This window comes from Leptodactylus fuscus, chromosome 1, assembly GCF_031893055.1.
Source record: "Leptodactylus fuscus isolate aLepFus1 chromosome 1, aLepFus1.hap2, whole genome shotgun sequence".
NCBI lineage: Eukaryota > Metazoa > Chordata > Amphibia > Anura > Leptodactylidae > Leptodactylus > Leptodactylus fuscus.
Genome location: NC_134265.1, coordinates 145,183,288 through 145,210,098, shown reverse-complemented (window position 1 = coordinate 145,210,098; position 26,811 = coordinate 145,183,288). Strand labels below are relative to the sequence as shown.

Sequence of the window (26,811 nt, the reverse complement as noted above, 5' to 3'; positions counted from 1 at the left end):
AATTTAGCTTCTAAAAACCTAGGAGCCAGTCACAAGTGATTTTTTTATTAGTCTTGAGCTCTGCAATTTGAGACATTCTTTCCAGCATAAACAGAGGGTTTCTGAAGCAATCTCTGCTTCATATTTCAGTACCACAAGCCTAAAAGCGGTCTTCAAGAGAAGAATAAATATAGTGGATGCAATGTTGGAAACTTTCTTTTACTTAGAATAAATAATAAATATCAAGTTATGTCATTATGATTTGTCACAGTACACTTTATAATATGAAGTGGTGAAGGTATTCTCATCTAGAGTGCTGGTGTGTTGTGAATCTGCTTTGAGTTACATGTGAGAAATGTCTGTTCTGTACATGGTCACAGTGTGACAGGAGCTACGTTTAAAAAATACTTCAAGCCTTTATCTAAAGTTTAGAGTCTGATGATTTTCGTGTTACTTCAATGGAATCAGCAAGAATGGAGCCAACACTGGACCGTCGCATTGAAAGCTCTGAGACAGAGATCTGTCGTACCTCTCGTCGAGACAGTTTCACTGGATTGACCACAAGTGCTGCTTTATTAGTCTCCGATTTTGTTAAAGGGGACTCAGACTGACTTTGAAGTTTTAAAGCTTGTAAATCGTCAGTATCTTCTGTGTCATCTCCACTAGAAAAGTGCCTTCTGATTTGTCTGCGAGGTTGTGACATATGACCTCCAGCTACTGAATTATCCCCAACAATTCGATAAGTATTCTGCTGCAGTCGGGAGTTTGTAGAGTCTTTTGACTTTCTGTTGGGTTTTCCATTTTCAATCTTTGATGCCCATTTCTGTTCTTCTGGTCCTAATTTATCCTGGTTCTGTGGTGTATCTCCAGAGCCACCATCTGAAGTTAAACAGAATAACGTCATTGCTTTTTAAATGTTGTACTTGGAAAATACAATTTCTTAAATTACTGAAGTGCATTAGCACATTGTGTTTACCTACTATTACTGCTATCTTTATGCAAGCTGATTCAAGCAGTACACGTTTATTACAGCTCATTATAAATAGTATAAATTTTTTTGTGTACATCTTCCATTTGTATTCAGGGTACAAACAAAACCTGTGTCATGTTTTCCCTTTTTGCTAATTCATTTGGTAGGTCAGCAAAAACTGGAAAATAAATGGAAGACTGTAACAGACTACAATTTATGTCTACTGTTAATGGGGTTGTGCACGATTTATTAAAAAAAAAATAAATAAATATAGACATCCTATCCTACTATTATAAATTGTTCCTCAATCACGCAAAAACGGCTGAACGGATTTGAATGAAATTTGGCATATAAATAGTTTGTAACCTCGATTAAAATATAGGCTATATTTTATCCCAGTAAATGACATGGCTTCACAACTGTTATGAATTTATGTTCACATACTATATCACACTGCTCTTATCTCAGCTTCTGAGAAAGCCAGGGTTCTTATCTCTCTGTGTAAACAAACGCTAACCCTCAGTACTTTGTGTTCATGCATTTGCATATTATCTGATCTGCTCCAGGTACTGCTGACAAACTGACATGGGCAATCACCTTTAATCCAAATTGGCAGTTTGCCAATTTTCAACATGCCTGGAAAAAGAAAATCTAAAAACAATGAGAGCTATGAAGAAAGTGTTAGAGTAATTTATGTTATAATGTTTACATTATATTATATGGAGATAAGATCAAGGCTTTGAGCAAACTGGTGTCCATCTTGTATCTAGTTTCCATTTTGTATTTTACAGTTTACCAATTCACCCTCATTTGAACTTTTGAACTTTATGAAGAAAGTAAGCACCAGATGTTATTTGTGATTTGGCTGTAATTGTAGTCAGGAAAGAGATGTCAACCATTTATCATTCAATACAAAATAACAGTTTAACGTCACGGAAACGGAGTATGGGTGTACAAGGATTCAAACCAGAACTGGTTGGAAATTCCCTAAACAATTATACAGATTTGTGCTTTTGGTTTTATGCCATTTTACTTTGCCATTTACTTGTCATAATCTGATTGGATGTTCCTGTATTCTGACCACTATAAAATAAACTGATTCTGGGCGGAACTTCGCAGAGCTCTGTCCGGACACACAGAAGTATAACTCTTGTGTATCTGTAATGTCTGATTATGCAATCTACCTGGTCGGTCCTGGGGTAAGATAACTGACAACTCTGACAGAAGCCAGAAGTCACAGAGTTCTCCTTAAGCGGAGCTGAGGGGGATCATCGATTACAACAACACTCATTATATGGCGTCCCAGCGAGCTGCTGAGATGCCGGTACAATCACGGGCACAGCGCGAAGAATGAGTTCAGCAGCAGGCCAGCTTCACAGCTGCCGAAATGCTGGAGCAGGCGGATCATCAACGCCAACAACACGCTCATTATATGATGTACCAGCGAGGTGCTGAGATGCAGGAACAATCACAGGCACAGTGCAAGAAACAAGTTCAGCGGCAGGTCAGCTTGAGAGCTGCCAAAACGCTGGAGCATGCGGATCATCAACACCAACAACATGCTCATTATATGGCTTCCCAGCGAGCTGCTGAGATGCCAGAACAATCACAGGCACGGTGCGGTGTGAGGAACAAAGTCAGCAGGACAGCTTGAGAGCTGCTGAAATGCCGGAGCAAGCAAACAATCGACTGTTTTTTTTTTGTTGTTGTTTTTTTTAAATGTTTCCCCTTCTCCGGCCTCCTCCCTGGGTCCTGAAATTCATGGGCAACCCCTTTAATATGAAGACACACAAGCTTACTGTTTCTGTAATCTAGCATCACTTTTATGAGTTATGGAAAGAGTGTAGCACATCCTGTTCAGCTGTTTTTGTAACTCCCAAACACTGCATCCAGACATGACAGTGCCACATAGAGCCCATTACTGAAAATGGTGTGGGACCCACATCTAACAAAGTTCTGAGGCATATTCTGTTCATATGCAATAAAACTCTGTGATTGAGCCTTAAAGGGATATTCCAATCTTTTTTTTAGACTTTTATGGCATATGTACAATATATGGCATAAAAGTCTGTGATTGGAATATCCCTTTAAGCTTCAAACAGGCCTGATCATTAAGGAATAGTGAATCCTCAGAAATCCACACTCACACACTGATAAGTATTCCTGTCATACTTTGTACTATACATGTATAAGTTTATGAACGGCAAGCATTTCTCCCCAAAACTTACTATCAGGAAATGTCATATTTGCTTCCCCAACTAGATCCCTTAACTTTTTCCTTAATTCTCGGCTAGTTGTTTTGTAGAAATAAAGCTCCTTCTCGAGCTCCTCTATTTTTGTTTCATATGCCTTAATGTTTCCTGCTGGAATTCCTCTGTCATTATCTGAAATGCAAAAAGAAATAAACAACAACATATTAATATTTTCTAATCACCTGTACACACCTACATATTGAATAGGTATCTGACAATAACCATGTTGACACATATGTTGCAGGTAGCTAAACAGCTTTTTTGACTACTAAATCACCTGTCCAATGAAATGTATAACTGTAATAGCCAAATTATATTCTAGTAATATCCAACTGTTCCAATTATTCTACATAATTCAGCAATGTTATCTCACCAAAGTCTGATTCTTTCAAATGGGAAGGCTTCCTCACTGTCATCAATGCCAGGCTCCAGATGATGATTTTGTGCATTTAATGTGGTTATATGGCTCTGTCCAGAATTTTTGGGTTGGAGATCATGGATCTCCTTACATTGATGGTGACAGTACAAGTGCTACTTACCCTTGAAGTGTTTGTGTCTCATTTAGTGCCACAAAAGCAGCTTGCTAAGCAAAGTACAATACCAAAATGTACCGTGTGTGTTCACCAACCACCAGCAACAACCATACCTTTAAATTGCTGTAATAGGAGCTGCATCTTTTGTTCATGTGACTTTTGTTGCTGTGTTAAACGTCTGTCATTTTGCAAAGTGAGATGCTCTAAGGCAGACTCCAGCTCTCTTACTACATTCTCTTGTTCTGACACCTTCATGGATAATTCTTGTATTTGTATCTGCAATTTCCGTTCTGTCTCTCGTAGGTTTACCACCTAAAAGAAAGACATACAGTAGATGTATTTAAAATCCATACCAATTTACAGATTGTATTGACATCTTTATAACAGCTTAAAGATGACCTCTCACCACCTCTATCCACTCCAACTCTTCGCATACTTAAATATGGTGGCATTCCAGAATAAGACTTGGGATTGGTGGAAGAGGTGAAACATCCATTTTAAGGACCTATAAGCCTTGCCTCAAACATTACAATGGATGTTCAACTAGGTTAAATATGAAAGTTTTTTTTTTTTTTTTTTTTTAACACTGGGAATGTTTCTCATAGCTCACTACTGATCTCCAGTAAAAAAAAAAAAAAAAAAAAAAAAAAAAAATCATACAGGATAAAAGCCAATTTATCAGATTGTTACTACAATGACAGACATAGGGTGCATGCAGACTACGTAACGCCGGGCGTGTATGAGAGCCGTACACGCCGGCATTACGGCAGACTGCCGAACACTTCCCATTCACTTCAATGGGAGCGCTCGTAACAGCGGCGTTTACGAGCGCTCCCATTGAAGTGAATGGGAAGTGTTCGGCAGCCCTGCTGTAACGCCGGCGTGTACGGCTCTCATACACGCCCGGCGTTACGTAGTGTGCATGCACCCATAGGGTGTCTATCTGCTGGCCCTATTACATGGTAGGCTGGTCCTACTTATAAATTGCTAAAGAATGACAATGTAACGCTTGACACCTTCATGACATTTATGGTGGATGTCAGGTCTTTCTTGCAGGCATGACAAGGACAGGTTTTAATACGCTCTTCCTCAGAAACAATTTAACACCCCCCCCCCAAAAAAAACCCCCACTATCTAGATTACTATAGACTGCAATTCTACAGTATTACATTCTAAGATATAAGCAATCTGATTATTACCTGTTCAAGTCCTTTAAAAAAAATGGATTCAGGAAAAAAAAAAAAGTTTTTAATAAAATCTACAAAAAGAAAATAAATTTAAATATAAATCCATAAAAAAACCTTCGGGCTAATCACCAAAACTGAAAATGTCCATTCTATTAAAATGCAGAAACATCTATCCTTCCAAAAGTAAAAACTATAACTGCCCTGCAAAAAAAGAGCCCTTAAGCCACTCTGTAGACTGAAATCTAAAAAAAAAAAAAAAGTTATTGGTGTCACAATAATATGCTTTAATACCTTTAAAAAAAAATTAAAGTCTGAAAAAAATAACAAAAATACACAGTAGACCAAAGGTTTCCACACGGTGGCTCAGTGGTTAGCACTGCAGCCTTGCAGCGCTGGGTCCTGGTGTTCAAATCCCGCCAAGGGCAAAAAAACATCTGCAAGGAGTTTGTATGTTCTCCCCGTGTTTGCATGGATTGCCATCCCATATTCCAAAGACATACTGATAGGGAAAAAATGTACATTGTGAGCTCTATGTGGGTCTCACAATCTACATTTAAAAAAAAAAAAAAATACACAGTAGACCGAATCCATCTGGAGATGGAAAATGGCAGGCCCTTGTGAGGGCCCATAGGGAATAAAAACAAAATGTCCAAATGAGAAAGGGGTCAGTGAGCGTCAAATAGACCTGGGCAGAAAGACGGTAAGGTGATGTCCTCATTGATGTGGAAGGAAGAGACCAACTTAGAAATGACGGTGGGGGTCGAAGAACAACCTTGTTGATGTGGAGATCAAAAAAAAGGAGGCACTGATAATATAGCTTTTAAGTAACAGTAGAAATTGTGGGTTACAGTTATAGCTTGCACACCTTGTTAAAGTACTTGATGAGAATAGATCTGGTCTCGGAAGCAGAAAGCGAGCTGAACTTCTCAATGACATTGGCTTCACTTTGTGTAAGTATCTGAGAGGAGTCCTTTAAGGCTTGTTGTTGACTCTGAATGCACTCATTCTTGTATTCAATAGCAGCCTCCAAAGCTTCAATTCCTTCCTCTAGTTGGAACAAAATGTGTTCTTCCTGAGGAAACAAGTATCTGAGAATCTCAGAAGTGTTTGAGTCACACCACAAGAAACAGAACGCATTACTGGATTTCTCATTTTATAGCTTCTTATATGTACAGAAAATATGCAGTACATATACATTATTGCTGGCATATTACAAACATATAATTCTTACAGCTACACTTATAAGAATAAAGAAAAAACATTCTTACTGATTATTAATAGGCAGCCAAATTCTGGTTAGAAGGCATAAACTGCTCCAAGGTCACCAACTATCTCATAGCGGTCATGAGAGCCTTAAGGTTGAGGCCACATATTGCGGAAAAATTAAAAACTCTGCAGACTTTCTGTGAAAAGTGCTTCTGAAAAAAGTGCAAAATATTTCTGCCGCTGTCTTCTCCACAGCGTTTTTTGGCTGTGGTTCACTATGTGGGGCCTTAGCTAAGAGCAGCTTTTCTGCTACGTATGACCACAGTCTAAAAGAGCTTTCCGACTAATGACACTTATCCCCTTTCCACAGGTTAGTTGCTGCAGAATTGTTATTTCATGAAGAAGCACAGGGCAAGCACAGTAGCTCAGGGCGGGTTCACACCTGCGCCTGGTCTTCGATTTGTGGGTTTCCGTTTTCTGCCCGAGAAACTGGACAGGAGATGGAAACCTGGCAGTCAGTGTCCGCCCGTGAGCGTCTTCTAGTCTCCGTTTTTTTCTTAGCCGGACACAAAGTCCTGTATGTCTGACTTAGTGTCTGGTTAAAAAAAAACAAAAAACAGTTTCGCTGCGGAGAGGCACAAGACGCTCATGGGTGGACACTTTGCAAACCCATTCAAATGAATGGGTTTGAAAAGGTGACTGCCGGTTTCCATCTCCTTCCAGTTTCTCGGGCAGAAGACGGAAACCTGCAAAGCGGAGACCGGGCGCAGGTGTGAACCCGCCCTCAGTGGTTAGCCCTGCTGGAGTTCTGGGTTTCAATCTAACCAAGTAAAACATCTGCATGGATACACCTGGGTACTCCAGTTTCTTCCCACACTCTAAAGACATACCGATAGGGAATTTAGATTCTAAGTCCTACTTTGAAACAGAGAGTCATGAATCTCTTTAAAGCGCTATATAAAGGAAAATAATAAAATAATTAAGTATTTACTTGTCAGGTCCAGTTTTACAAGAAATACCATATCAGAAGCCTACCTCTGGTGACAGCACAGAGCCATTTTTAAGTTTTTCATCTAGACTGTCTCTTCTGTGTAGGAGATGGTCCCGTTCCTTCTGCAGAACTTTAATCTCCTCAGACACTTTCTTCTGCTCCTCACTGTTACCGCTATGCAATTTCTTACTTTTGTCTGTAAGCTCATTCTCTAATGCATTGAGGCGAGTTGACAATTTCAGCATGTCACTGTTTAAAGCCTAAATAAACAACATAATATTTTTAAGCAGATATTATCTATCTATCTATCTCCTATCTATCTGTCAGTCTATCTATTTGTCTGTCTATCTCCGATCTATCTATCTATCTATCTATCTATCTATCTATCTATCTATCTATCTATCTTTCTATCTTTCTATCTATCTATCTATCCCGATCTATCTATCTATCTACTATCCCTATCTATCTATCTACTATCCCTATCTATCTATCTATCTATCTATCTATCTATCTATCTATCTATCTATCTGGTAATAGTGAAATAAAGAGAAGACTTCAATTAATACCCATTACATTACGTACAGGATGGTTGGAGCATTACAAAGTTGTCTAAGTCTGGCTTGGTGGTGTCCTCCAACTTGTGGCTCCCAGGCTGTTGCAAAAAAAACAAATTCTGACATGCACTTCCAATCATAATGTGTCTTGTACATTGGAAACTTAAGTTTTGCAACAGCTGGAGATAGATAAGTTAGAAGGCTTTGTGCTCTAGTCACTGGCTTTTACTTTAGCAAGTGGAACTTGAACAAACTGTCTAGATGCTATACTGAGGGGTGCGGATGTGGTTTTCTTTAGTTATTATAATCATCTTGTTTTCTATTTCTGAATCAGAAGATCAAGAATTGCTACCTGACATCTTCTGAGGACACAAGGAGATAATACAGTGCAGCTAAGAAGTGTGCATTATCCTTTACACCCACATTTGACAATTGCTTTCTTACAATTGCACTAGTGTAGTAGGTTGCAGGTAGATAATTCTACTGGTAATGATTTAGTAATACTAGTGATTCTTTCCAAACTGCTCTTATGTTGACATGCGTTTGCACAATAGGTTGATTTCTACCTGGATAATAACTTGCAGGTAATGTTCTATAATTAGAAAGCCATCCACAGATTCACTGTACATTGTACCTAAAAACATACACAATGTGCCATATACACCACACTAAATTATCTTCATAGAGGTGGCAGGGAAGAACTTTGTTAACACACCCCCTAGTGGACACACGGCAACTCAGAATTACATTTATGAATGAATACGCTATACCTGACTTGATCGCAATTTTTTCATCTCTAGATGGCTCTTTTCTTTTAGCATGTCTTCCATCTTAGCAATGCTCTCTTCCCTTTTCTTTAAATCTTCTTCCAGCTCACTCAGCGCTTGACGCTCCTTCAGGACCTTCTCTACCTCCTCATCAAGCCACTTCTTCTGTTCTTCCAGTTTCTGAATAACAAAATATATAAGATGCTGAACGTTTTGATTGTGGGTGGGAATGCATTCCTTCAGAAAACTACATATTAATGTAACTCAAAAAACCTTAGAGAACATCGCAGGGAAAGTGAAAAATTGCATAGTGACCAATGAAATTGATGGGGACCCTTTTAATATAGAGGTGCCAATTGTTGAAACAAAAGAGGGCATTCTTAAATCACTAAAATTATTTTTTCATTTTGTTCCTAATATGGTCTCATGTCTCTCTACAACTGCTTAAAACTATAACTGAAAAAAGGAATATGGTTTTAGGAGTCAACATGGGTACTTTTAGACAAGAAGGAGAACACTAATACTATAACTATGCCATTTATTTAGTATTGCCACGTTGCAATTCTGACATATCAGGAGGAGAAAATGAATATAAATTTAGGGCCAATTATTATAAATTATGTTTACCATTTCCCAGGAATAATTTCAACAAAAACTGAAAAATCGGTATAGTTTACATATGACAGATCATCACATTTTTGCCAAACAGTGACTGAACATGTATGGCCAGTGCGATAGCCAATATGAACTAAAATGTGTATGGCCACATCTGTCAAATGATCATTCACTAAACAATCATTCATGAAGTCTTGAAACCCAAAATAGCTTTGTCCTTAAGGATTTAAAGGGGCAATTACGGTACTATAATAGATTTGCTAATTTCATTGTTTACAAAGTGAAAGAGCATTTTTCCCCTTTAAAGCATCTCATTATTAAATGACCATTTTGTGTTTAGCTGCCTGCAAGATATCTGAACTCCTCAGGAGTCAATGAGCTTCTGGACGTTAGCCATTCATGCCTGTTATTTGTTCATTCTTATTCATCAGGAAAGCAAGATGGAGCAGAGTTAGCAAACCGTTTATAACTTATGAAAACATACTTTTTTTCCCGTACATAATTAATTTGTGCAGAAACAAGGGTCTACTGAGCTTACTAACTATACAAAGTATATTAGGGAGTGTATAGTCCTGCCTTGTATAAGTTAAAATACTAGAATAGCCTTTTAAGAATACAGAACACTGCTATTCAAGTCAAGTTTGTGTGAGTAAACTTTTAAGGTCTATTCATACACAAAGTTACTATTATTATTATTAATAATAATAATAATAATAATAATAATAATAATAATAAAAGATATCTTAAGAATGATACATTTATTCTGCATTATTTCTGCAACAGTTTTGTCATTTTTCTTCTGGCAAAAAACATAACAGAATTGATGCAGCATAACCCTAAAAAGTGAAGTGACAGCTGTGAATGGAGACTTTGTGGCTCTATATCAAAGAGACATAAGGCCTTTGTGCAAAGCTGTACAGACGCAATGACTGTGCATTTAGCAGCGCGAATGCAACTTAGAAGAACTAACTGACATGCTAAGATCAATGGATACAAGGGCTATTTCTTCATCCTGAACACTACCATGTGAGGTTGCATTAATATGAGGGATATTACCTGTTTCTCACATTATCATTCTTTCTAGAAAACTACTATACAGGTCTTGGGTTACTTATATTCTTAACTCCATGATAAACAACAGTTCATGTTGGAATACTCACTATATGAAGCTGGTCAGGAATGCTTGAAGTACTCTTCCGCCGTCTAATGGCTGCAATTTCTTCATTTTTTATTTTTAGCATCTTCTGTTGTTGCTCAGTCTTCAGCTGAAGCTCCTGAATAATTAAAAAATAAATAAATAAAAATCATTCTAACAAATAATGGACATATATTGAAGCAAGACCAATATCATTTTACCAGTCCTGAAATGTCTGTTTTAGCCAATTCTTGTCTGCATTCTGCTAAAATAACAATTCTGGAGCATAATTACATATAGCTGTGTCGTGCCATTCCTTGCTTATTATTCCTAGAAATTAATGAACATTATTCCCCTTGTCTTAAGGTTGTATACATAGTCTGGCACAGTCAGCAATGACTGGATAATGTTAGAGTGTAGGAATATAGGAATATATTTCCAGGAGGAATAACAGTAGAATAGCACAATGCAGAGTTATAATTAAAAATGTTCTAGTATCATTATATTACAGAAAATACAATTATTCATGAGAGACATTGTCATGAGAGTTGATGGGTCTTTAAATTGACAGCGCAGCTAGAATCTGATAAAATAAAGTAATTTCATTATATCAATTGTTACAGGTTGGGAATGATGGCTATAGCTGATGTAATTTAACCCCTTCCCCTTTCTATAACTTTTTTTATTTTTTCATTCACAGACCCATATGTGCAGGACAAATTGTACTTTGTAATGATACCATTTAATATTCCATATGATGTACTAGGAAACCGGGGAAGTAGAAAAAAAAAAGAAGGAAGAACGGGGTGGAATTGGGAGAAAAACTGAATTTGTGAGACCTCTTACTGGCTTCGTTTTTATGGTGTTCACTTTGCAGCCAAAATGACATGTCAGCTGTATTCTATGGGTTGGTAGGATACCAGAGATTCTAAAGTCATATAGTTTTTCTTACGTTTTTAACCTTTTAAAGAAATCCAAAACTTTGCAAAATTTTTTTCTTAAGAATCTCAATATTCTGACACCCATAACTTTTTTACATTTGAGTACAGTCCTATGAAAAAGTTTGGGCACCCCTATTAATCATTTTTAGTTCTAAATATTTTGGTGTTTGCAGCAGCCATTTCAGTTTGATATATCTAATAACTGATGGACACAGTAATATTTCAGGATTGAAATGAGGTTTATTGTACTAACAGAAAATGTGCAATATGCATTAAACCAAAATTTGACCGATGCAAAAGTATGGGCACCTCAACAGAAAAGTGACATTAATATTTAGTAGATCCTCCTTTTGCAAAGATAACAGCCTCTAGTCGCTTCCTGTAGCTTTTAATCAGTTCCTGGATCCTGGATGAAGGGATTTTGGACCATTCCTCTTTACAAAACAATTCAAGTTCAGTTAAGTTTGATGGTCGCCGAGCATGGACAGCCCGCTTCAAATCATCCCACAGATGTTCAATGATATTCAGGTCTGGGGACTGGGATGGCCATTCCAGAACATTGTATTTGTTCCTCTGCATGAATGCCTGAGTCGATTTGGAGCGGTGTTTTGGATCATTGTCTTGCTGAAATATCTATCCCCGGCGTAACTTCAACTTCGTCACTGATTCTTGAACATTATTCTCAAGAATCTGCTGATACTGAGTGGAATCCATGCGGCCCTCAACTTTAACAAGATTCCCGGTGCCGGCATTGGCCACACAGCCCCAAAGCATGATGGAACTTCCACCAAATTTTACAGTGGGTAGCAAGTGTTTTTCTTGGCATGCTGTTTTTTTTTGGACGCCATGCATAACGCCTTTTTGTATGACCAAACAACTCAGTCTTTGTTTCAACAGTCCACAGGCTTGTCCAAATGTGCTTTTACATACCTAAGGGGGCTCTGTTTGTGGCGTGCTTGCAGAAACAGCTTCTTTCTCATCAATCTCCCATACAGCTTCTCCTTGTGCAAAGTGTGCTGTATTGTTACCGATGCACAATGACACCATCTGCAGCAAGATGATGCTGCAGCTCTTTGGAGGTGGTCTGTGGATTGTCCTTGACTGTTCTCACCATTCTTCTTCTCTGCCTTTCTGATATTTTTCTTGGCCTGCCACTTCTGGGCTTAACAAGAACTGTCCCTGTGGTCTTCCATTTCCTTACTATGTTCCTCACAGTTGAAACTGACAGGTTAAATCTCTGAGACAACGTTTTGTATCCTTCCCCTGAACAACTATGTTGAACAATCTTTGTTTTCAGATCATTTGAGAGCGGGCTGTCCATGTTCGGCGACCATCTAACTTAACTGAACTTGAATTGTTTTGTAGAAAGAAATGGTCCAAAATACCTTCATCCAGGATCCAGGAACTGATTAAAAGCTACAGGAAGCGACTAGAGGCTGTTATCTCTGCAAAAGGAGGATCTACTAAATATTAATGTCACTTTTCTGTTGAGGTGCCCATACTTTTGCACCGGTCAAATTTTGGTTTAATGCATATTGCACATTTTCTGTTAGTACAATAAACCTCATTTCAATCCTGAAATATTACTGTGTCCATCAGTTATTAGATATATCAAACTGAAATGGCTGCTGCAAACACCAAAATATTTAGAACTAAAAATGATTAAAATTAATAGGGGTGCCCAAACTTTTTCATAGGACTGTATAGGGGCTGCGTAAGGGGTCTTTTTTTGCGGTGCCAGATTTTATTTATACTATTTGGGGAATTTCTGATATTTTGATATCTTTTTAAACATTTTCATGGTAGGCGCAAAATATGGTTGTTTCACTCTTTTGATTTTTGTTTTCCTGCTATGGTATTCACTGTAAGAAAAAAAATATTTTTATATGTTTGTAGACCAGGCATTTTCAGATGTGAGAATATATAATTTTTTATTTATGTTTATTTATTTTTATTTGAAATCTAGGAAAAGGGGGTGGTAATATTTTTCTTTTACATTTTTAAACACTTTTTACATTTTTTTCTTTTTAACTGTTTTATTAGCCCCCTTAGGTGGCTGGAAACTGCAAGCTTTTGATTGGATGCTCCATAGACTGCAATACAACTAACTCTCTATGCAAATTAAAGAATAGTTTGCATTGCACATGTTATTACTATAAGTAAAGGCTGCACTGTCAGTATGTTACATACTACATCTGAATGTCCCCGTGAATTCACAGTGATACACTTCAGTAATAACAGTAATAATATTATTTAAAGTTATTATCAGCAATGATGAAATATAAAAATACTTTTCACTTACCTTTATTTGTTGCTGGTCCTTTTGCACGGCTAACTCCAGCTTCTTCTTGAGCTCACTTTCCTCTTTTAGCTTTTTCTGAAACTGTGCCTGTTGCTGTCGCATGTTTTGTATGTTTTGTTCAAGATCAGAGGCGTACTTCTCATTCTGAGCAGATATATTTACAAGCTTCTTCGTATCCTGCTGCTTTTTATGTAGAACCTGGTTACAAACAAATCAAAAACGTTGGTGAATATTCGCTAATCATGGTGCACCAAAATTCTCTAGCAAACTGAACCAAAATATAAAAACTATGTGAGCAGAATTACTAATGCGGTCTTAGGGTGCATTCACACTAAGTATACGCTCAGGAGCGTATCACATTGAAACCAAATAGGGAAAAAAGCAGCCCATTCATTTCTATGGGGAGCGCACGTATGCCGGCTCCCATTGAAATGAATGGGATCTGCTTTGTACGAGCTGATTCTGAACGTGTTTTAACGTTCAGAATCATTCAGAGTATACTTAGTGTAAATGCACCCTTAAAAGTGCAAATTTATATTATAATCTTAAAATGCACCAGATTTATCACAGTGGCTGATGCAGGATGATAAATATGGTGCATCTCACATAGTGTAGTGCACACCACCTACAGCACGTTTCACCTAATGCTTTTCACACTAGGCCCCACTCCTTGTCAGACAAGGTACAGAATTTGTCTAGGTGTAAGGCATGATTTTTGGCATACATTTTTCAAAAAATTCTAACATTTACATTAGAAAGTCTAGTAAATAGTATGTTCTAAAGTAAGTATATAATTGGAGCCAATAATTTTGAGAGGTACCAAGAATTCTAAGGAATTCACAGAATTCAAGGTAATTAATCCATAGAGAAATAATAAGAAACAGTCACACTTGGGTTCAGCCAATGGCATATTGGTAGTGGTGTGAAACAAAACTGTTGGACTTTAAAAACCATAACAAATATGGATTTGAAAGTAGCAGTTTTATATTGTGATATACAGTATACATATATCATATACAAACACAAACATATACACTATGTGATCAAAAGTATCCAGACACCCCCAAAAACATACGTCTTTCATATTAGGTGCAATGTGCTGCCACCTACTGCCAGGTACTCCAATTCAGCGACCTCAGTAGACATTAGACATCGTGAGAGAGCAGAATGGGGCGCTCCGCGGAACTCACGGACTTCGAACGTGGTCAGGTGATTGGATGCCACACATCGTACAGGTCAATGCCAAACAATACCTCACTTGGTGTAAGGAGCGTAAACATTGGATGATTGAACAATGGAAAAACGTTGTGTGGAGTGACGAATCACGGTACACAATGTGGCGATCCGATGGCAGGGTGTGGGCATGGCGAATGCCCAGTGAACGTCATCTGTCAACATGTGTAATGCCAACAGTAAAATTCGGAGGCGGTGGTGTTATGGTGTGGTCGTGTTATTCATGGAGGGGGCTTGCACCCCTTGTTGTTTTGCGTGGCACTATCACAGCACAGGCCTACATTGATGTTTTAAACACCTTCTTGCTTCCCACTATTGAAGAGCAATTCGGGGATGGCGATTGCATCTTTCAACACAATCGAGCACCTGTACATACTGCCTGTGGCGGAGTGGTTACACGACAATAACATCTCTGTAATGGACTGGCCTGCACAGAGTCCTGACTTCAATCCTATAAAACACCTTTAGGATGTTTTGGAACGCCGACTTCATGCCAGGCCTCACCGACCTACATCGATACCTCTCCTCAGTGCAGCACTCCGCGAAGAATGGGCTGCCATTCCCCAAGAAACCTTCCAGCACCTGATTGAACGTATGCCTGCGAGAGTGGAAGCTGTCATCAAGGCTAAGGGTGGGCCAACACCATATTGAATTCCAGCATTACCGATGGAGGGCGCCACGAACTTGTAAGTCATTTTCAGCCAGGTGTCCGGATACTTTTTATCACATAGTGTGTATGTGTGTATGTATATATATGAGACAGAAAGCGTGTTTCTGTTTTTTGCTATATTTTTCTATTCCCATAAGCACGTCAGGAACATGGGAGTCTGAAGCTTAAAAAAAAGTTGCCATGTTTGCAGGGTTTTTAAAGCATCCCATTAATACTATGATACTATGTATAATCTTGCCACAGACGGCCAAACGGGCAAACATAACTGATAACATTTCTAGAATAAGACATTTTTATGATTTATTATAATGATATCACACCTGCATTTTTAATTTCACAGCCTCCATTTTCTTCCGGAAATCTTTCTGTAATTTGGCTTTCTGTGCATGGTCCCTCAGCTCCTTGTTTTCCAGCTCTTGTAACTGTTTCTGAGCTTCAGCCAGTTCAGTTTTTGCCTCCTCGGCTTCCTGTTCCAGCTTTGTGATCTTTAGGGATAATTGCTTGTTCACAGACTGAGTTTCACTGCCTACAATCCAAGTTACAGTTAAAGAGGTTGTCAATGACTTAGATAATAATGCTGGCCTATTCAAGATTACTGGAGTCTGCACAGTGTGAGCTAGTGAATGGTTGCTAAGCTTCAATAGTGCAGCATGGTCACTACACAGTGTAACAAAGGAGCTGTCTGTCTGGCTCCATACACTGTGCAGATTTGGCTGCATGGTGTCAGAACCCCACTGATCTGATTTTGTTGACCTTTGTCACCCATAAATGGACGTCCTCCCAATGGTTGTACTGTACAATATTACAATTTCAAATGAATAAACAAACTACATAATTCCTGGTATGTAACATACTTATAAATCTCCATATGGTAGTCAATGGTAACAATTTTGGGAATCAATGCTTCAGAAAATGCGAAGTAAGCCCTCTGAACACTTCTGACTAGCCACCAGGTCTCACACGTCATTTATTGCAGCCTGGTTTGTGGGTGTATTGTGAGCTCTCAGCACTTCTGACGGGCCAAATGCTGGGATATATCATATGAATGTAATATGTTAGCATCCTATTGTTCACAGTGGGATATGTTTTACTAAATGTGCCCACTAGTTTATCTTTGCTAAATTATTTTATAATTTTATAGTCTGGTGAGACTATACTGTGCTACTTTGTTTTGTTTGTGTGGTTGGTAGTAAGCCACATGTATAGTTAGTTTTTACTGTTTAGTTAGAGTTCGGACGAGCAGGGTTTTGTTTGACGTTTTGCCTGAAGTTAAGGCTGTATTTTATTTTGTTTAATCTGTGACTGACATGAAAGTTTGTTTATTTTTTCTGTTTTCCAAATAAACTTGTTTGCACCAGACATCATGTCCCTGTCTCTGACTCATTGGGTCCGCACCATTGTGCTGCCGAACTACCTTCTCCACACTACCAAAAAAAAGGCAGAATTTTGCAAGACTGGTCAACAGTAGAGATGAGCGAACACTAAAATGTCTGAGGTTCGAAATCCGATTCGAACAGCCGCACACTGTTCGACTGGATTTCAAACCTCATTATAGTCTATGGGGGGAAATGCTCGTTTCAGGTGTAGGCAAAATTCGATAAAATTATACTTACCAAGTCCACGAGTGACAGTCGGGCTGGATTCTCCTTGAAGTCTTCTCCCGGCGCAGCGCCCCAGCGGCGTCTTCCGGCTGGAATTCACTCTGCCTAGGCATCGGGGCCTAGGCAGAGCCGACTGCGCATGCGTGGTCGGCTCTGCCCGGCCCGACGCCTGAGCAGAGCCAACTGCGCATGCGAGGGCATGCCCGCGCATGTGCAGTCGGCTCTGCCTAGGCCGGATGCCTAGGCAGAGTGAATTCCAGCCGGAAGACGCCGCGGGGACGCTGCACGGAGAAGACTTCTAAAGGTAAGAGAATAACCAGCGTTGATTGGCAGAATGTATAGCATTCTGCCAATCAACGCTGGTTCTGCATCGAACCTTAAACTTCGAACAGCTAGTAGTGTTCGACCACGTACGAGTATCTCGAATACCGTAGTATTCGATCGAACACCTACTTGATCGAACACCACTCGCTCATCTCTAGTCAACAGTCACCTGTGTATGAAGATGCATCTAGCATGTTGGATATCAACATGACCGATCTGTAGTTGCTACATGAGATACATGTGAGAGATGCTTCTCCATGCTCAGCTGACACAAAGGTATAAGTTTATGGTGCAATGAGGAGAAACAGACATTCAACAAATAAAGAAGTGATCGATCACTACCACAAGTGTGTGATTGTTATAAAACTAAGACTATATAGCCAAGCAAAAAGTCCGAAGAAGAACTAAAGTGGTTACTGAGACATGTGCAGACATTTTATGCTGTGTACTAGATCAAGTGCTTGACCCAAGAACTAAAATACCACTTGTTCAAATGATCATTAGAATCATCGAAGGAAACAGAACACCAATGAGGGCATCTTGAATGCCTTTGATGTGTAAAGTATTCAGGTGACCATCTGGATGGAAGAGACACCTCTTCATTTATCAGTAAGGAGCATCTACAATTACATTATTAGAAATGCAAGAGCTCAAAAGGTTCTTATGAAGAATAGAATCACTCGAGAGTGTCAAGTACTTCAACTCAAATGCTTGTAAAGCTTAAGCTATTTATGTGAAAGAAAAAGCTTTAAAGGCTTTGGACATTCATAATAAACCTTGTTCTCAACAGCTGGCACAGGATAAGACTTTACTGTTCATGCAAGGAGTTGATCTTTCTATATTGTGACTCAGCCCAGACACTTGCATTGTGTATGCGCTGAGAATATGAGCAGCGGTGAGTGCGACAGAACTGAGGGCCAGGTGAGATTAGGTAAACATTGCCTGGCTCTGTCAATCAGAGTGGAAGGGAGGGGTGGATGGTGGCACAGAGCAGCAGGAGGCTTATTTCTTTGGAGCAATGGCAGCGATCTTGTTTCAAAGAGTTAAAGGGATTGTCCCGTCTCAAGGATCCTATCTATACTGGTAGCTTATGTAAATTGAAGCCTTTTTCTAAATATATTGCTTTAGAAATTATGCTTTCTTTTCCCGTTATGTGATCTTATTCCTCCCATTGTTTACACCCCGTTGCTATAACCAAGGACCTGGGTGATAGGACAAGTGACGTCACAACAATCGTTCAGCTAATTGCACTTTGCTGATAAAGCCAAGACTGTTATCTCTCTTAGTAAACATACACATAACACAGAGCCTGGGATTTTTTTTTATTTTTTTTTGTATGTAGATTGTGAGCCCCACATAGACCTCACAATGTACATTTTTTCTCTATCAGTATGTGTTTTTGGAATATGGGATGGAAATCCATGCAAACACGGGGAGAACATACAAACTCCTTGCAGACGGTTTTTTGCCCTTGGTGGGATTTGAACACCAGGACTCCAGCGCTGCAAGACTGCAGTGCTAACCACTGAGCCACCGTGTGGCCCCTAACACGGAGTCTGTTCTGTACAAGAATCTGCAGAAGTGTTGTTTGTCCCGTTCAGCAGGAGGGAGGGGGAGGGAGAGAAATACAGGAAGTGTGAAGCAGACACTACATACAGCCTGGCTGAAAGGCTGACATGGGAGAACCCCTTTAATTGCATATTGACAATAACTGTGATGTCTCTGTAACTGAGATTCTTAAACCCTATAAGGATGCAGGGTAGTTTGTACGTTAAAGGGGTTGTCCAGGCAAAAATTTTATTTGTTAAAGAGGGTCTTTCATGTCCTCGGAGCACATACGGTTTTATATACTGCTAGAAAGCAGACAGTGCACTGAATTCACAGTAAATGCACCGATAGCTCTTCACCCGGGGCACATAACGGAAAAACCAACGGTGTGCTGAATTCAGCGCACTGTCAGCTCTCTAGTGGTATAAAACCGCATGTGCCCCAAGGACATGAAAAGTCCTCTTTAAATAGGCAGCGGGCTTCAGCAGAAGGGAATTGGGACATCATAGCCGGCGAGGAATTTCACTCCAAGAAGACACCAGAGCAGAAGGACTAGACACACACGCACCTATCCTTATGATGTATATGAAAACATGATTCATCACACTAGATCACCTTCTTTCGTTGCTTCACTTATAATACTCATGGACCATTATCGGTGCTTTTCATTTCCATCATTGCTGGAATGAACTCTCTCAGCAATCTGGCCTACAGTTCAACGGGATCAGACCAGATGGACTACCCTTTATTACTTCCAGGCATTAATGAGCATTGGACGCCCCTGACTCACTGGTTCTCTGACTGTGCTTCCTCAGCTCCCTTTTGCATTCCTAATAAGTGTCAACCCCAGACAGATGCAAGTCACAAGATAATGAATGTTATTCACTGCACCGGTCACTGGTTTTAAAGAGTGTGTCAGCAGTAAATTGGTTATAAATCTAATTCCAGTACTTTGTAAAGTTGATGAAATAATTTCTAAATACGCGTCTTATTTGGCTTTGAAGACCAAGACCCAGGCAAACTAAGGCACACCCCCAAAGCATGTTTCCCTCATTTGCATGTTAATAAAACATAGATTTACATTAAAATGGGACTCTAAAGCTGAATAACAGGGGCATGTTTGGAAACTGTAGAAACACCACTACAAGGTACTGTGAATAGATTCATAACTTACTGCTGATAGACTCCATTTAATGTTATGGCAGATGGGTGTATATTTTTCTTTTATTTGATTTGCTATGTAGGACCATGATACTTACTTGTCTTTGCTAGTTCATTAATAAGCTCTTCTTTCATTTTGATATTTATAGTCAATTCCCTCATCTTCTGTCTTGCCTCAGCAAGTCGAAGTTCTGTGGTTTTTAGTTTCTTTAGATTAAGACTTTGGCTTTCTTTAACCGATTCCACGGCAGTTTCTGGAACGTAAGCATTAGTAAGTAGTGGAACACATTATCCATAGAAATATTTATCACAATATAAAATCAATATGACATTACCAGACATATCCTCTCTGTTGGCGGATGACTGTTTTGTGCTGTTATTTAATGCTTCAGCTTCTGGTACATGCCGACGTGTCCATGTTCGGTTGATGGAACGTCTAGAAAAGTCAGTAAACAAAATAGTCAAATTTATCAAACATTATATTAATATATATTTTGTGATTGTATTGTCTGGCGGGTGATTGATCTTAAAAAGGAATGAGACTATTGAAGACTGGACCACAGGAATTCAAGTGAATGGGTTTGAAAACTGACTGCCGGGTTTCCGTCTCTGGTCCAGTTTCTCAGGGCAGAAGACGGATTGCCTAAAGTGGGCACGGGTGCAGGTGTAAACCCGCCCTTAGGTGGATATTTTTGCACTCATGTTATTGAAATTTTACTTGGAACTCCTGCTGTTTATCAAAACCACAGTTATGGAGCTCTGTAATGCAATGTTGTTGAACAGCACATTACGTAGGAGTTGCATAATTCAGGAGTAATAATACAATGGCCCTACTTATCACTTTACTTAGCTTTAGGTAATTATAATTATTGATTGGGGGTATGGTTTATTTGAAAAATTATATTCTCATGTAATACCCAATTTAATTTGCATGCAAAAATGAGATGCTGCTTTCCTGCAGTTTTGGCATTTATGTCAGGGCTGTGGAGTCAGAAAAAAAACAAGAAGTTACAATCTCTAACTCCAGTTTCAAAATAAAATGATTAATTATATTGTGTAACAAATTAGATGCATAGTTTATTACTTATCTACATACATAGTTACATAGTAGATGAGGATGGATGAAGACACCAGTCCATCAAGTTCAACCTATAACCCCAAAGTGTTGATCCAGAGGAAGGCAAAAAAAACCCCTATGAGGCTTATGTCAATTGCCCCATGTATGGGGAAAAAATTCCTTCCTGAATCCAATCTGGCAAACTAATTTTATAGGAAGTTAATCACTAGCTTTTTAAGAATTTGAGGATTTTTACTACTTCTGACTGGCTATGGCTGTCAGCCATTTATGAAGGAGTCACAGTCGTAAAAGGAGTCGGAGTTGGTCGGTGAAAAAAATAGAGTAGTTGGAGGTTTGGCCAACTCAGTTTATTTAAAGTATAACTAAACATTTTAGACAACTTTTGATTTTATGTCATTATTTGTGTCATTAATACATTTTGTAATATACTGTGTTAACAAATGTTGTCTCCTTTCTGTAAAACCCTGCATCTATTTGTTCTTCCCCTTGCTTCTGTATTGAGAGCTGTTCCTGACGCTAAATAAATATTACTGTGTATGGAGTACAGGCTTGGAGTACGGGACTCTGTAAAATGTAGAGAAAATGAGGGTAGGGTCACTTCAAACAGTTATAGCTCTGAAATTCTAAAATGTACAGACTTTTAGTGTCATATGAACAAGGAGATTCTCTTCTTTCATAGGACACAATCAAACTGTTGCTATCTATATTATTTCCAGAGATATTGGTATTATGATTTTTTATATTACGCTGCATAATATATATATATATATATATATATATATATATATATATATATATATATATATATATATATATGTTATAAATATCCTGATCCGGACACTACTGTATGTTATCAACCAGCTATATTTCTTCTTCTTTTATAGGACACCAAAAGCAAGTTTGTACATTGTATAATGTCCATGATTTAGCTGCTTGAATTGACCCTACCCTCATTTTCTCTGCCTTTTTCCACACACCCCTACTCCATATACAGTAAAATTCAGTGAGGCAGAAACAGCTCTCAATACAGAAGGGGAAGAGTGAAAAAAAATGCAGGATTTCACAGAAAGAATCCAAAACGTGTTAACAAAGTAACTGCAACCCCTTTAATAGTTTATTTTTCTCAACAAAATTAACTGAATGAACAAAAGAGAAGTCTAAATCAAATCAATATCTGGTGTGACCACAGACACGGAGATAGATGGAGAACTAAACACAAATCTTCTAAAGATATTTGAAAACAACCTACCTGTTGAATTCCTTAAAAAATTGTGTGTAAGTGTACCTAAAAGTATTGATGCTGTTTTGAAGACAAAGGGTGGTCATACCAAATATTAAAACTTCTATTTTTGCAGTATTTTTGCACAAATCTAACATTTCTGTACAGCACTATAAAAATATAGTAAAATGTGTATAGAAATATATAGGCATTTAGAAATGGCAAGTATTTTTCATTGGTCACCATAGTAACACTGCCACCCTCACCTCTGAAATATATATATAGCACACTGCAATGGGTGACAGCAAATTGTTAACTCACGCACAATTTTCTAGGAGAAATAAGAGAAGAACAGTGTAGAGTTCTAAGAAAAGATGATCCAGAACTGTTCTCATGTTCATTCACATGTATTATCATTAGAGAAGGTAAGCTCATTACCTAAATGGAGACTTAGGAAGAATATTTTTAATTGTCTTATCTTGTTTCTCAAGTTCCTCGTCACTGGGGTCTGAAAACTTTTCATGCGAAACTTCATCTTGTTCTTCTATTAAATTTAAAAGCATCCGGCTACGTGTTCGAAACCCTGCAACCACTCGTTCCAAGGAATATGAAGGAGGACTGGTCCAGACCTAAGATTGGAGAAAAGGTAACCAATCTTACCATATTGTACCATACAGAATTACATTATAGTGTGAATTATGGTCTACAAATATTACAATTAAGTTTTTATAATTTCTTAAATAAATTGTTAGCATTGCAACAGAGCTCTCTAGAAATGTCTGTGTGTTGCTGATAATCCTTTATGGGTTAGGTGAAATAGAATCTCATAAGAAACAAATCCAATAAAAATCAAACTACCAAGGTGATCAGCCAATGAAGGAAGATATACAATAAAGTTTTCATTATAAAATACCAGCTAAATACGGAGCCTTAAAAAGGTGTAAAATTCATCCTAATCCATTTTAGTTCACACTGAGCTCTAAATAGTTGGAACAACTCCAGATCAGCACATCAAAAACACTGTCTCTCTTTAAAGTGTATCTCTGGTTATAAATAACTTTTCTTAAATTAAAAGTACAGGTGAAAATAAGAAATTTTGTAACATTTTATTAAAGAAATTATTTTTTTCTGTACTTTTCAGGCAGTTACTTTCTCCATATTAGTCTATGCAGAGAGGAGGGGGGGAGAGAAGACACTCAAATAATTGCTGCTGTTCCTTTCTTTTTTAAGCACTGCTAAGTTGCAGATAAAAAGTTGGTAATACACAGAATGAGGCAATAACTCAATTAACCAGCCAGCAGAAGAATTCTGCTCTGCCCCCTGATCCATGGAGTTGTATGTGTGGGACTGAATACTGAGATAGCACAAAGATAACATTAAGTTTACTGCAAGTTAGTTCTCTCCTTTGCAGCATGTAAATTAGTTTTTTTTCCCCAATACTGTGTAATATAATATACTTTTACTGTGCACATTATTATTATTTGATCTGCATTATTATAGTATCCTATAGTAGCGGGGCCAACCTTCATGGTCCCGCAAACTGCAGTTTTAACCGCACATCCTGCATTAATACTGTACTTTGCGTGCTATCGACACCCAGCACTTCTCAGATACTCTACAATTCTCTCTGTCCCCCATCTCCTCAATCTCCTGTCCCAATCTGGCCACCAGTCACTATAATGAAACCCTTAAAAATGCATTGGATGAGGTGGCTCCCCCCTCCACTCGTAAAGTCCCACATAGGAGGCAGCAACCCTGGCATACACCACAGACACAATTTCTTCAGCGCTGCTCTAGGTGTGACGAATGTCTCTGGAGAAAATCACGTTCAACTGCAGATTTCCTCCACTTCAAATTTATGCTTAAATCATATAGCTCTGCCCTTTACCTCGCCAAACAAGACTATTTCACCGCCCTCATCTCTTCTCTCTCCAGCAACCCTAAATGGCTTTTTGAAACTTTTCACTCTTTACTCACACTCAAGGTGCAGACGCCATTCACAGACCTTAGTGCTGATAACCTGGCCACTTATTTCCATGATAAAATTGATAAGATCCGTCAGGAAATTACTGCCCAAGCCCCAGGTGGCATTGATTCCATCACCTACGATAGTACTGATCCCCTCACCAACCGCACTTCAGACTGTCCATTCTCATCTTTTGAACCTATTACAGAAAAGGAAGTCTCCTAGCTACTTTCTTCATCTCGCCCTACAACTTGCAGCAGTGACCCCTTCCCCTCACACCTTCTCCAATCTCTGTCGCCTGCTGTCACGACTTACCTTACTAAAATATTTAACATCTCTCTCTCTTCTGGAATCTTTCCATCCCCCTTCAAGCATGCTGTTATAACCCCGCTATTGAAAAAACCCTCCCTGGACTCATCCTGTGCTGCTAACTATCGACCCGTCTCTAACCTCCCCTTCATCTCTAAACTCTTGGAACGCTTGGTCTATTCTCGTTTAATCCGCTATCTCTCTGCCAACTCTCTGCTTGACCCCTTACAATCTGGTTTCCGCGCTCTGCACTCTACTGAAACGGCTCTCACAAAAGTCTCCAATGATCTCCTAATGGCTAAATCCAATGGTGACTTCTCTCTTCTTATTCTTCTGGACCTCTCTGCAGCTTTTGACACCGCTGACCATCAACTCCTCCTCACTATGCTCCGCTCAGTTGGCCTCAAGGACACTGCGCTCTCCTGGTTCTCCTCTTATCTCTCAGACCGCACTTTCAGTGTATCATTTGCGGGCTCTGTTTCCTCAACTCTTTCCCTTGCTGTTGGGGTTCCTCAGGGCTCGGTCCTAGGCCCCCTGCTCTTTTCTCTCTACACAGCCCCCATTGGGCACACCATCGCCAGATTTGGCTTCAGGTACCATCTTTATGCTGATGACACCCAATTATACACATCTTCCCGTGACATCACCCCTGCACTCATACAGAACACCAGTGACTGTCTTTTTGCTGTCTCTCATATCATGTCCTCGCTCTATCTGAAAATAAATCTCTCTAAGACTGAACTACTACTGTTTCCACCATCTAACAGATCTGTCCATGATATATCCATTGTAGTCTCAGGCCTAACTATAACTCCTAGGCAGCATGCCCGCTGCCTCGGGGTCATGTTTGACGCAGACCTTTCCTTCACCCCTCATATTGAATCACTCGCACCTTCATGTCACCTCCACCTCAAAAACATCTCCAGAATACGCCCTTTCCTTACCAGAGATACACTAAAGACACTTATTGTCTCTCTGATTCATTCTCGCCTTGACTACTGTAACTCCTTACTAATCGGTCTTCCCCTCACTAAACTCTCCCCTCTACAATCTATTCTGAATGCAGCGGCCAGGCTCATCTATCAGTCTAGACCCTACAACGATGCCTCTGGTCTGTGCCAGTCGCTATATTGGCTGCCTAGTCATTATAGAATAAAATATAAAGTTATCACTCTCATCCACAAGGCTCTCCATAATGCCGCACCTTCCTACATTTCCTCCCTCATCTCTGTCTACTGCCCAACCCGTGCTCTCCGTTCACTCAATGACCTAACACTTACATCCTCTATTATCAGAACCTCCCACGCTCGTATACAAGACTTCTCCCGAGCTGCACCACTCCTCTGGAATGCTCTACCCCGGACAATCAGATTAACTCCCAATTTCTACAGTTTCAAACGCAAACTAAAGATACATCTTTTCAGACAGGCCTATCACAATTTCTAACGTAAACCCTTCCGTACTATAATTAGAATCCCCAAAATTTAACCCTCCTCTGTCCCCGCTCCCACATTTCCCCACATGATATGATGCCATCTCAGGCTAATTTTATAGGTCCAAGCTCCATCCACTAGTGATGGCTCATAAAGTTTTAAGTTTGTGTAATGACAGTAACCTCTATTACAAAAGTGTCTGACGTCTGCATAAGCAATGTCACCCCTGCTACCTCTTGTGTCACCCCCTCTACCTCATAGATTGTAAGCTCTTGCGAGCAGGGCCCTCAGTCCCATTGTGTGAAATGACTTTCTTTGTAATGTATCTTTCTGTCTGTATTTGAACCCTACAAATTGTACAGCGCTGCGGAATATGTTAGCGCTATATAAATAAAATGTATTTATTTATTTTTATTTAATAGAACGTTGCTTTATAAGACATACATCCTGATTACCTATTAGTAGAGAAACGCATTGAGGGATTTATTATTGTTGCAGGTTGCAGACATAGGTGTAATACTGCCTGGGGGAGACCTAGTCGGGTATGAAACGCTGACATGGGCGGATTGACAGGGTTCAGAACTGCATAGGACATATTGGGAGTAACCCCTTGTCAGACACCTGCGGTGAACCAGTGGAGCTACAGAGCAGATATTAACATTTTAGATCCAATGACCTGGTGATTTTGAGGTATTATTCCTTGAGGAATCTATTAGCAACAAAGGAAGGTATAATTCTATGCTAAGGGCATATTGGTCCGTGGTCCCCCTGATCACCAGTTCTTTTGTTTTTCATCTTTCTAACTTTAGAGTATTCAAGATTAGTTAGGGGATTGTC

The 26,811-nt window shown here is 39.2% G+C and overlaps 1 protein-coding gene across 2 annotated transcripts in view; it reads right to left on the bottom strand.

Moving 5' to 3' along the window:
- Positions 1 to 239: 239 nt before the first annotated feature.
- KIF27 (kinesin family member 27) overlaps positions 240 to 26,811 on the bottom strand; it is a 52,271-nt gene continuing 25,699 nt past the window's right edge. Inside the window, exons 7-18 of one of the 2 annotated variants that reach the window (XM_075277922.1) lie at positions 22,705 to 22,895; positions 20,305 to 20,405; positions 20,068 to 20,223; positions 15,656 to 15,861; positions 13,433 to 13,630; positions 10,215 to 10,328; positions 8,443 to 8,619; positions 7,163 to 7,378; positions 5,787 to 5,993; positions 3,848 to 4,046; positions 3,178 to 3,333; positions 240 to 858 (exon numbers count right to left, since the gene is read on the bottom strand). In XM_075277922.1, the coding sequence (XP_075134023.1) occupies positions 401 to 858; positions 3,178 to 3,333; positions 3,848 to 4,046; positions 5,787 to 5,993; positions 7,163 to 7,378; positions 8,443 to 8,619; positions 10,215 to 10,328; positions 13,433 to 13,630; positions 15,656 to 15,861; positions 20,068 to 20,223; positions 20,305 to 20,405; positions 22,705 to 22,895 (2,379 nt within the window). In that variant the 3' untranslated portion in view covers positions 240 to 400. The remainder of the gene's footprint in view (positions 859 to 3,177; positions 3,334 to 3,847; positions 4,047 to 5,786; positions 5,994 to 7,162; positions 7,379 to 8,442; positions 8,620 to 10,214; positions 10,329 to 13,432; positions 13,631 to 15,655; positions 15,862 to 20,067; positions 20,224 to 20,304; positions 20,406 to 22,704; positions 22,896 to 26,811) is intronic. The other variant, XM_075277930.1, reaches the window with a different exon arrangement.